This window comes from Cottoperca gobio, chromosome 22 (genome assembly GCF_900634415.1).
Source record: "Cottoperca gobio chromosome 22, fCotGob3.1, whole genome shotgun sequence".
Taxonomy (NCBI): Eukaryota; Metazoa; Chordata; class Actinopteri; order Perciformes; family Bovichtidae; genus Cottoperca; species Cottoperca gobio.
In genome coordinates this window covers 926974-940000 of record NC_041376.1, presented here as the reverse complement: position 1 = coordinate 940000, position 13027 = coordinate 926974, and the positions used below count along the sequence as shown (strand labels likewise).

The 13027-nt window shown below is 43.4% G+C and overlaps 1 protein-coding gene across 1 annotated transcript in view; it reads right to left on the bottom strand.

Moving 5' to 3' along the window:
• Window positions 1-12740, bottom strand: part of eif2ak3 (eukaryotic translation initiation factor 2-alpha kinase 3) — a 32719-nt gene extending 19979 nt beyond the window's left edge. Inside the window, 2 exon segments of the mRNA XM_029460624.1 lie at window positions 2091-2220; window positions 12116-12740. Coding sequence (XP_029316484.1) covers window positions 2091-2220; window positions 12116-12423 — 438 coding nt within the window. The 5' untranslated portion in view covers window positions 12424-12740.
• Window positions 12741-13027: the final 287 nt, after the last annotated feature.

Genomic DNA, 13027 nt, shown 5'->3' with positions numbered 1-13027 from the left:
CAGAGAGAGAACACATTTATGAGCCAAAGCACTTTGTGTTTTACTTTTGATACAGAATAGTACAGTATTTGCCATTAAGAACACACATAATGACAGTAAGATACTCCTGTTTTGTCATAATCCCGTTTCTTACAGATAATGTAAAGAAGAGTAAAGATTAACAGTGAAGGAAAACAATCTGACAATGTTAAATGTGTGTGAACTAAGAAAAACAACCTAGTTTATAAATCAACAAATGTATTTTATTTTATTCATAAGCAAGTTGAAGACTTTCATCAGACCAAAGAGAAGCATGTTATCCTTCCACTGACAGCTGAACATATAACACGTGTGATATATTGTAATTAAGTATAGCGGGGTGCAACTTTATATTCAAGGTCAAATCTACATTCCGATGCATGCAGTGGAGAAGCTATACCGCGCTCTCTCTGCTGTATAAACTTAAAGTGCTCCGAGGACCCTTTAGGGGTTCTCCCCAGCATAACCTCTGAGGACCACAGGAAAAAAAAAGGTTCAGGAATTCTTATTTTACAAATCTCACATGCGCTATCGTGAGGCAAGTTGGAAGAGGATTTAATTCCAGCCCACACTACTGCAGCTGATTTCAGTGATTAGTTCCCTTTAGTTCTAATTGCAGGTTTGCTAATCAGCGAATTTAGCTGCTGAGTGTTAAACTGGGGTGAAAACATCTTTTCAGGCTGAATGGCACATACTGGAGAACCAATTCACCCGCTAATAACAGAGGTCCTGCAACACTTGAATCAGATTCTTCTATAGTGAGGAACTCTGAACGGGCTATATTTGGATTGTTGTCCATCAGCTGAAAAGAGCTTATTTTGTTCTTTCATTTTTTTTGCTAATCACTTATTGCTTTTTATTTCATTTGTACATTCCAGATGTGACCTGTCAATCAAACAGTCTGGGTTGGTTTATCTGTTTGCTCCACCTCCCATTGATTCCAAACAATCAATCTACATCTGTGGAAATACACCACAACCTATGATCCAGGCTTCTCTGGGAAAACCCACGTGTCAAAAGGAGTTACACTTCGTGATCTGGTTCTAGATTGCTTGTTGTGCTAGTAAAGCAGAAACATATTTATACGACCGAGCCAGAGAGTTCATTAAACTCCAACGCGCCTCACCAGCACCAGCAGACCAACATTAAACTGATCTCAGCAGCCACCCAGACCCATGTTCGTATCAGAGGCTCTTTCCCTCAGGCAACACTCTCACACAGAGCGAGTCCACATCAAAGTAAAGCACGAGCACGTCTCTCGTATGCATCTCAGAGAGCAGCGCTCTGGGCACTTTCAGCACGTCGGTGTGGGCGGTTTAAGCTTCTGTATACATGTACAGACGAGGGTCTTGCTGTGCTTGTATGCGTAAACCACCAGTCAACAAAGAGGCTTATCCTCCAGGCAGAACAACTACGCTCAGATTTATGTGGGGGTGTACAGTATGTCTGCTGTGTATTATGTATGCATGTACATGAAATGAATGTAAGCAACAACAACCCTCGGTTGACTGTTCAAAGTGCAGCGAGTTCAATTACTGGTCTCACTGTCTACAGAAAGAAAGCCAGGAGAGACAGTTTGTTTTGAGACTGCATCCTTAACCTCACAATGGAATGTCAAGGCCTTTTCATCTACAGATACTGAGTCTTAATCAGCTGTGTTGTGTCTGTTTGACCTGTGGTGGACTGTGTTGTAGGCGTCATCTTGAAACAACTGAAAGGGATTCTTTGTGACACTTTGTGTCAAGTGAGGCAAAAGAACTTAAACACATCACGCTTGACACAAGATGAAAACTCACACCGTTCCATGATTTATCTACAAGAGAAGTATGTCTGATATAACATTATTTACTCCCAATTAAGTATTCTTTGACACTCAGTTTGCTGCTTGTGAGTGACATGCAGGCTCTGTGTGCTAACCACCAATCACAATCATTCCAGCACAACTTATCAAATAACCAAAGCGGTAGTTGTCAACAACGACCTGAAAATGAGTGCGGAGTCTGCCAATCTGGATTATTTCATATTTTTTTAATGAAGTGACATTCAATAACATAATGCAATGTTTGTTCTACCTCAGGTTTGCTGATGCTGGACGACACCAGGCACCCTGAGGCGACATCTAGGTCCCACTGCTTCCTGCCCTCGTTGTGAGGATCCAGAGCAGAGATCCGGCCATCCAAGGTACTGATGATCACAAGAGACCTGTGGACAGAACACAAACACTTCAGCACACTCTCCACATCAGGATTTGTAGACACTTATTGCAGCTTTACATACTGGCCGTGCACCAAGACTTAAAGAAATGGCAGCAGTGTTGTCCTTTCTTCCCAGTGTGCTTTACGTTTAATGTGATCAAAGACAAGACAGTGAAGGGCCAAGAATTGTTAAGTGGTGTGCAGATGTCGTCTTTCCCTCTCTAGTCCTCAACCTTGTTTAGCAATGAGGGTGACCTTCAACTGCAGCCAACAGCACACCTGTGCCGTGACAAAGCCCATCCTGTCAGCTGGTGTGGGTGGCATGTTGATTAAAGAGAGGACCAGAGCTTTATCTAACCTGACCAGACGTCCCACACATAGCAACTTATTTACAACAATCATACAGTGAATGTGTGAAAACCTCAGTGGTTAGTCAACCAAAGCCGAAGCCCATCAGAAAAACGTTTGTTTATGTTGCAATTTGCACAGCGAACCATATGAAAACCTCAAATATGGCTGAGCTGCTGGATGAGGAGACATGAGTTTCAAGGGAGCTTTGCAGAAACTATACTCAATCACAAACCGCACATTATACGATGTTTCTATTAGCCGTGACTCAACTTTAAGATCAGACTCAAAATCAAAAGAAAGAAAAACCTTCAATTTCGACGAGTAATGAAAATGATTGTGGACTTTATTGTTATCCACTTTTTACAGGAAAGGCGTACTTGTTTGTTGCACCTGAGGTGAGGGAGGAGCACACGGATGATCTGAAACAGATGGCGACGGCGACTGTTAAGAGTGTACAGGGGGATTTGACATGGACACTTTTCTCAGTCTTAAAAATGTTATTACTGCCTTAAAATGAGGCTCATTTACATGAAAAACCATAAAATAAATGTTTTATGTGTCGTCAAAGACGACACATTGTCTTTCTGTTCCGAGTCGATGGATTCGTTCAGCGACGTATCCGATTAGCCTTGGCTTTCTTCTGGGCTCTCCATCATTGGCACAAATATAGTCTTGATTGCCCAAGAGGACGGCTCAGAGAAACATCAGTGCTGTTAAGAAAACAACCGGAGCTTGAATAATGTCACTTTCACAGATCTTTGAGAGTTGAGCCACAATGCGAATGAAACCCTGTTGGATAGAATGAAAACAGTTTGGGCATCGCTGGCAAAAATATCACATTGATTCCTCAAAAAATGATTTTTAAAGTAATATTTTCCACATATTTCATTCAGAGGCATTGATGCCAGCGACACAGTTAGAAGCTAAAAATAAGATGCAGGGGGTGAGAGTTTTCTCTTAGATGATGTATGGGCTACTTCTCACAGCACCAGTGTGCTTTACCTCAGAGAATTAGAAAAATATATTATTGTAGTGATGGATTTTTACATCCCCCCCACTCATTAATTATGTAGCTCTACCAAAACATTTACTTGGTGAATGGTTTTTCGCCATCAGTAGTAAAGTACAAATTCCCTAAATGAGTTTTTTTTATTCCTCATTATGTGCCCACACAGCAAGATTTGTTAACAGTTCTTCTTCCCTTCGTCTAGTAACTCCAGGCTAAAAACAGTCTAACGGAGTTGAATAAATCCAGACACCCAGCCCCACCCTTCGCCCAACTCTTTAAGGGTTCTGCCGCATTGCTTGTCAATCATGTCCTGAGCTCTGGCAGGGGCCACCTCTTGACTATTGATTTGTATCTGTCTTGAGGAGATGCCGTCAACGGGGCTTTTAGCTTTATTTCACACACATGCCGTCTCTGAGCATCCACTGCTTCACATCCGCACAGCTGGGGCACAACCTTCCCTCTGTTGGCCACTGGGGCATATGGGGTTTTAACTGCCTCCCTCGAGGGCAACTAGACAGCAGTTGCTGAGGGAAGAGACAATGTAACACTTGTTCATTTTCACAGGAAAAAAGAAAACAGGGACATCATCAATCATCTTTTTTTACGGGCACTGTGAGAGTCGTCAACTCAGCTGACTGTGTTTGTATGACCTGTGCTATCCATCCTTTACACGGAGCAGGTGAATTGCTACTGACTGGCTATAATCCCTTATTGATCTGACCTATCGAACACTCTTCACTCATGAAGGAGAAGGAGCATGTTCAACGATGTTAAAGACTTAAGACAACTCAGACATTGATTGTTTCAAAGAGGGCAAATCAATTTTAGGAAGGTTTTTCTTACGTTACAGGGAGTAACACTTGCTGCTCTGGACCAGCTGGTTGTTTCATCTCAACTGGATCTGGAAGTTTACATAAAAATGCAAATACAATCTCTTAACAGTAATGAGCCATGTGTCTTTCAGCCCCATCAAAGCCAAGATTATCTCCCCCAAATCTGCTTTTAGCATTACCAGCCTCGCCAATAGCACTGAAGTGTAGAGTACTAAGAAAAACATTGTTTTTCCTCTCAGCTACCAATAAAAACAGAGCACTAAAGCCCGCTCTCACCCTCTCGATTGGCTGCGAGACCCTGCCAAAAATATTAGGCTGATTGGTTGTTGCTAAGCAGTCAGCTCTCTGAGAGGGTGGAAGCTTTGGCGGCCTTCGCTCGGCCGGCTCCGCCCCCTCCAAGTCATGCTGTGAATGTAGAAACGAGGAAGAAGTCACCGAGAGCATCGAGTTCAACTTCAGAGATTGAAAGAGGGTGAGCAAGAGATAGAAGAATTTCATTCTGAGAGAGAGATCAAAGGCTTTTGTGGACCCTTTGTACTCCAGATAAAGGATAAGAAGGAGGAGAGAAGGGGGTTGGGATGGGGGGGCACTTAACTCTACAACTTAGGTACCATGATGGTAATGGGGAAAACGAGCAGTGGAGGAGGGGAAGGGGGAGTAGCTATCCAAATAGCACTAAACCGAACAATAAAAACAACTCGAACAAAACAAACAGCCCAACTGTATCATTTACAACTTGAGGCAATTTATTTTCCAAGTCTGAGCCCCGAGACACCGCTGCTCTCCCCTCCACCAAAGGGATAACATGTAGCCTGTGGGCCTGCTGCTGCCGACTGTGACAGATGCAGGCGGAGAAGACACTAAGGAAGACGTAGGGATGGGGAGAAAGAAGGAAAGTAGTGAGGCTGCCAACAGACTGAGGGTTGTTAGCGTCCTTGTCTGTAATTCTGTCAAAGCGTCATAATAGTGCAGAGTGCTTCTTCAATCACAAAGCGTATGGGGGAGCAGGGAGCCAATTAGCCTCGCTCTCACCAGACTCTCTGCTCCTCAGAGACACTCAGCCTCAGTCTGCACACACCGGCAAAACCGAGCTGCTGGTAAACACAATCCATTGAAAGAAGCAACCAGGATGTTTACACAGGCCAAGTCTCCAAGGAGCGGGAGCCGCCGAGTTGGACCAATCGCAAGAGCCTTCGACTTCCCGGGAGCCAATGGAAGCACTGTTTTTCTCCTCGCTTAGCCAATGAGTGGGCAGCTCTGCAGACTCTGAGCCAATGGCAGGGCAGAACTGACTGTAACCATGCAACAGCAAGCAGCCTGGATGCAGGTTGGAGTGTGGAGTTCTGCTGCCGCGCAGCTGCCACTCAGCCTGCCGTGCATCCACCGAGAGGCAGAACAAAAATACAAGAGCATGGGGAGCACGTGGAGACAAAGTTATGGATACAGCTCTGAGTCGGCCGCACCCAGCAGCACCAGCTGCACCAGCAGGAGGTGAAAAAGAGTCAAGTGCATTCCTTTAAACTGAACACACTCACAGATATCATGTCTTATTCACTATCATCACAAATATGTAAACACAACACCAGTAAACCGGTGACAGTGAGAACAAAGCCTTACAGTAAATACGTTTTTTAATCTTTCGGATAAATGTTTCAATTGTGGTAATCTTATAATTCAATTCCAAATATAACTCTTAAGGGCCTGCAGGCAGTTTGCACAACACAGCATGAAACCAGAACCAGGACTTTTTCTTTGGCAAACATGAATATGCTCCCATCAGGGTATATAGATGTCTAATTTAAATAAACACTTAGAGTATGACTACATTAAAATGTCAAAGTTAAAAAAAGAAAACAAACTCCACCTAATAATCACAGCTGACATAACACCTGTACTTAAACACAGCTTAATGGGACTTGAAGGGTTATATAACTGCCCTCTAAACCTGTTAAGAGATAATTGTTTTAGGTCTTTGTCAGCTGGAGCTTGACTAATGAGGACTCGAGTGACAGACCTGTGATGTGCAGTCTGCTTTAAAATCGACCTTTACATCCATCAGGGTCACTGCAGCAGACCACCGCAGCAGAGAGCAAAGGGTGTGGTTTTAGAAAAACTTCTACCAGCATAAAAACACACCATTTAAAAGCGTTGCTATCACCCTCTCTCTCTCTCTCTCTCTCTCTCTCTCTCTCCTCCTGCATAAGTGGCTCCCCTCTCCAACCCGTATCATCTCACACGTGGTAAAATCCAAACTCTATGGCGCCACGCTCCTGCCGGCTGATTGGCCGGGCTGCAGCTCTGATGCGAGGATCTGATTCGTTGTTGCTAAGCAGTGAGGAGCCATCGAGAGTGAAAACAAGACAGCATGGTCCTACTAACTAACAGCTAACTCCTTGTTTTCATCCTCCCCTCCCTTCCCTTCCTCTCTCTCCGAGTATCCCACCTTTCTGCCTCTGCCCCACCCATACTGCAGTGCTGCAGGATGGGTCCTGCCGACTTACCAAAATAGCCACCGACTGACCTAATAAACTCATTCTTCTTGATAACCAAAATGAATATTGTTCAGCAATCACGTTTGTGAAGAAGTGGAAATATTTGTGTCCCTACACATGGTTATGAAACTACACACAAACAACATCTGTTCATCAGAAAGAGTCGGGGAGCCAGTGACAAAGACAATAAAGGTCATCGCATCACAACACCAGCAACTTCTGCTCAATGTTTAGGCAACACTAAATCATTTAACATGATTACAGAAAGCAATACAATAAGAAATAGCACCAGACATAGAATACAATAAAACATGGTTACATAAAGACAATCAGGATCAAATAGGTTAAAAGAGATTATACAAACATTGTTTGAAGTGATGTTGAGTTTAGCAGCTGGAGTTAAACATTTAGACCTCTCCAATGTAAAACTACTGCTGTACACGAACTGACTTTCAAGAACTGAGCGTAAAGTGCTCAATTGAAACTTCCCGGAAGGAGTTCAATCATCTTCATCTTGACCTCTTATTTCGGGGACAGTTTCTATTTATAAAACCCACAACATCTCCCTGGTTACAGAAAGTGGACTACTGAAACAAAGTAAGAGAAAAAAACACAACAAGGAAATGAACTCTCCCCTCCTCAAAAAAATAAAAAAATGTGTCCCTCCTCCTCCTTTACCTAACTATAGCCAGACCCATGTGGCCAACTCAAATTCTGAGCACTAGCCCGTCTCTCCGACGCAATTGGCCAACAAGTCGCCCGGCTTGGCGGATTGGCTGTTGCTAAGCAGTAGGCTGGTGGGAGCCAGCCGGCAAGCACGGCGGCCCAGAAGAGCTGTTGCCGCTACAGGGCCCTGAGGGGGGAGTGGGGGGGGGTTGGGACAGAGGGCGGGGGGTGGTTGGTGGTGGGGGTAGCAAGTTCAAACAAAGCTGCTGTCCTCTCTCCTCTCACCTCCAAGTGCTCCCGAAGGTGCTTGAGGCCCCGATGGAGCGCTCGCTGAAGGAGGCATCAAACCTGGCAGCGTGTCACATGCATGATTCACATACACACACAAAACCCTTCAAACATGTATGCACACGCACACGCACACGCACACACACACACACACACTCAGACAGATGTAAACATCAAGTCTCCAGAGCAGTTTTTGTAACGTATAGATGGCAGCGGTAAAAGCGAGGTGACAGCCATCAGCTGACACGACGGCTGCCTCCGTCACAAACTGAAGGCCGGATCAAAGCGAACATCTAGAATATTTATAGATTACAGGATACAAGGGCGGAGGAGAGAACGGGATTAAAAAAACAACTGCAACTGACAGAAACTTCAAATATTGACATCTGAGCGGTTTTCAAACCGTCTTTCAAGAGTCTGTGTTTGAAGTGCTCCACTCCAAAATATCATTTAGAAGAAAAAATAAAGTGGCTTTACAGGTTCGTTCTCTTTAGAACAAGTGTGAGAGTTAGGATATCGTCAACAAATCACTAACGTGATCCTTCCGAGGTGAAGAGGCTCACTGGTTTGGGTGTTGTGTTATGAACAAGGTCATGATTCTGGTTGTAAACAGTGACTTTGTAAAGTTGATCAAGGGTGTGTTGAGATTATAATCATCACCACAGGGCCAGGTCTGTTTGACTTGGAAAGCAGCAGCAGCCACATGTTAAGCCTTGAAAGGTCACAGATACAAGTGGCGATACGTTTTCAAAAGGCCGACCTAATTAATGCTGGACACCGAGTCGATTACTCGCCAAAAAGTGTTCGGTTTCACCGCTTCACACTTAGTCATAGCTGGGGTTCTTCTCTATTTTTAAGTTCACTGTGCATGTTTAAAATCTCTATATGATCATCAACACAAGACATTCTGTGCTTTGTGTTTACAGCTCTGCCTTATGCATGAACAACAATGCTCTCAAGATGGATTGATTATTGAAAGACTTTCTTCTGTTAATGTCTTTTCTGACATTTAGGAAGTCTCCTTTGTTTAAATTGGCTCATTTTAAGGGAAGCACACCTAAATCATGTTTCATTTCTTAAGTTCAACGACTATTCTCTTGACAGATGGATGGAAACAGAGCGTGGAGTAGAGTATATACTCAAGGGGTGACATTAAAATGTGTGAAGGTAAGGGAGAGCATTGGGGAAGGTGCAAGTGTGAGATGAGAGAGAAAACATGAGAGCAAGAGACAAAGAATAATGCAAAGGAGACGCAGAGAGGCAGATGTGATCGCAGCTCTTTGACACTATGAAAATAGAAAACCTTCCACAAATTCATTAATGTAAACATTGTTATGTTCATTATTATATTACGAGATCATTAATATCTTAGCTAAATCTGTCAGTTTAACACTTTTGTTGTTGTTTTTACAGATGTTTGATGAATAATTCAAGTCTTGCTGTATCTGCCTCACAAGATACTTTGTTAATTCTTTATCCTATTGTCTCCTGCAGATCAGTGTTGCTGTTTGTTATTGTGATGGTGTGGAAACCCATACACTGGCAGAAATAAAACTTATTATCATTTAGATAATTACACAATTAGACAAGTGCAAACACACTTTAAACCACTATAACCTAAACCTATTCACCTAAAAGTGATGGACATTAGATGACACAAAGCTGATAAGTGGTGGCAGACAAACTGAATACAGGAGGAAGATCATGAGAGAAAGGAAGAGAGAACGCAGCAGAAACCCAGAGAAAGTTAAGTATACTGCATGGTACTAGACGCAGGCACAGAAAGCGAGCAGTGGCAGGGTGTGACCAGCAGCAGGATGAACGCTCAAGAGTTTTCCTGCAGCAGCTGAGGTGGCTGGCAAGGGAATAGCCCGCTTCTATCAGAGCTAACTGCTCTGATAATTACCTGATACTGTATGACAGGCAGGAGTCTTAGCCTCCTTGAAGTCCGTCACCATGTGTTGCCCTCACACCAGAGTGATTTCACCATCACTTATACCCTGATAAGTTTGTGTACTTGGTGGTGTACTGCGTGTTAACAGCACTTCTTGTGTACACAAAGCTTGTATGTGTGAAAACAACTTTGTTTTTTCCTCTGTCTTACACAATTTTTCAAAATAAAATATGTACAACAAATAATTACACCAATTCCTGTTGACATGGTCTTCGTGGGGCTGACTGCACAGTGTGCTCAGCAGCTCCCTGTTGTGACAAAGCTGGGTTTGTATGGCATCCCAAATAACAAGAAATGCTTTGGGGGTTGTCAGAGAGTGACAGCAAATGGGAAACAAGCTGCATTTCAGCACAGCAGCAGCAACTTTGACTTCAAAAAAACTTCAAAAAGGTTTGACTCCAACATGTTTTCAATTTTATGACCGACTGTGATCCAACTTCCTCTTGAAAAGCACATCATGTATAATACTACACAGAGAATAATTTAGTGAATGACCTGATGTGCCTCAACCAAGAAATGGCGGTGGAATAAAAAAAAGACTCAAGAAGCAGTATCGCAGTAAAGATTATCTGTAATGGAGTTGTTAAAATAAAAACGACATGGCAGAGACAACGAACATTATTAAGAACACACTGCGCCAAACATCTAAAAGGTGGGCGTCAAACCTACTGTTTACCAAGGAAGACTAAATCAATGCCCTACCCACTGCACCAAGAACTGCATCCCACTTGGGGCAGCAGCAGCAGGTCTAACAGGGTTCAGTAAAACTGGGTTTTGAGTGAAGCCGTAAACTTTTGACTGACAGGATCCTGGGGATTATCTCTGCCGCGCGACATTCCTTTGCATAACAGTCATAAAATGATAACATGCGCTTGACATGTTTGATTTGTATTCTTGGTACCGGGGTAGAGCACCCATCAAATGTTTGCTTTTCCTTTACAAAAACTGCTTTTCTGTTTATTTCCAAGACAAAATTTCCCAACTAGGACAATAATACCTTTCTTAAGCGAAGCTACACCACTTATCAATGTCTACTTTGTTGAACAACAACAGATCCCAGCAGCCAGGCAGCACCTGAACATGTGAATCAATCTTCATCCTTCTGCTGCACAGACACTTTTTCTCAGCTTTAAAAAATGATCACTTGCTTCTGATTAATTCCCAATTAACTGTGAATTAAATAAACAGACTTTTTTTCTACTTAACTTTTCTCAGCTAAAGACACAGCCTATCTGCTGACAGGAGATAAGCTGTGAATCCTAAGAGGATCGTATCTCTGCTGTCAAGTGATTAGGAATGTTCCCTTTTAAAAAGTGATTTCTGTATAATATAATAAATGGAAAGCAAATTAACTCAGCAGTGCAATCTGACTGAGTTACAAGAAACACCCAGACACACAGCAGACAGCTCCTGCCCCATCACATAACACTAATGTTAGACAGAAACCTCTTTATTTATCACATTAAATCCACCTAATACAGAATGCATCTAATCTGTGGACTCAACTGGACCCATGGCCGCACAGCAAAAGTGCTTCAGTGACAAGAGCAAGATTATAATTGTTATTCCAACAAACCAAAACAACCACTCAGAAATGTCACTTTAACATGTCAAAGGTGGAAACGGTGCACGCGCCGGATATCAGTGCGCAGGGGACGTCACTAACTTTCTGGTTTGATTAACTAGAGCGTGTTTTGTCCCGACATGTTAAACCAAAGACACTGTAACAGCATACAATGACAAGTCCGCAGATATAACCACAAATGACAACTTAAAGTAGATAATTATCGGTAGCCGCATTTGCCTACTTTTATCTCTATGGAAAGTTAAATAGAAATGATCGGACACAAAGTCAAACTCGCTCATTAACACTGTGTTTTTCATGTTTTGTGCTCTGACAGCCCTCTTGACACCACTTAACATTTCTTCCACGATAATTTATCTAAAGATATGCGGAGGTTAGCGGGGATAAATGGCGTTAAAACGAGGTGTACGAGTCGGGAGGGACACAAACAACAAGTTTTTGAGTGCAGCGCTAAGGCGGATGAATACTTAGCATGCGCCCAAAGCACGAGCCTGTAAGTTAACTGGCCTAATTCAGCCGTTGACTGCGTCGTTTTTGGCTAACAAAATGAAAAAGAACAAGTTGTTCATACTTTAATTTAGTTTATTCGTCATTTTGGGAGTCGTCCATATTTTTTTGCAGCTGTGAAATGACGTTACACGTGTCAAACGGCAAGTGTCCGATAATGGGTGTCGGTGTGCTAGCTATCCGTTACACAGAAATGTATTTGTTTTTTTTGAATTACCTCGTCGGTTGGACGTTTCCGTTACCGTCTCCGTATGATTCGTCGGCCTCCCCCGCCGAACCGTTCTCGTCATCCTCCACGGTAACGTCTGCTACAATGACCGGGGAGCCAACGTTCTCCAAGCCCCGCTCCATGACTCTTGTAACATCTTCCCCCGAGGTCGAACCTGAACCCCGGGTGACGAACTGAGGCTCCCTCCCGATGGCGGAGCCCTGAGCTTGCGAAGTCCCGAATTCGATGAGCGAGTTCAGCAATAGTAGGAGCACCAGGGAAATGCTCACGTTTCCAAAGTGAAGCCCCCTTTCCATTTGTAAAACTGGCACATTAGTGAAGTATGAGATTTACATGCCACTGGCCTTGTAAATCTTAACATAAAAAAGTTAAAGTGCAAAATACTGTGAAACTATAAAGAAAACTCCGTTGTGTCTTGCAAAACGCCCTTTCAAATCTGTTCTTTAAGTAAACATAAACAGCCACTGGGACACCATGTTATTTCCCTTTATACTTGACTCAAGACTTGCCTTGGTAACGCTAAGTCCCGCCTTGTTTCTACACTAGGATTGGACAGTAAAATCCCTACATTCGTTACAATTGCATGTAACCGTTTCTCATTGGGCTGTTTTCTGTCAATCATCCATACTCGCATACTAAGCAGAACTCGATTGCATCGGAGGCCTGTCACTCAAAAAGGCGGGTTCAGAATGTTCCAGCCCCCCAAACAGTGAACCTCATTGGCTAATCGTGTGCTTGTCAAAACGACGCAGGCGCACTAGCGGTTGGCACACAACAGGAGCAAAAGGTGACGCAAAAATATCCCCGGTGGCGAATCCTGTGGCGGATATATGATTGGTGGGTTACGTCGTCGCCCGTCCAATAAGAGAGCCAATGCCGATAAGCAACAACGCTATTGGT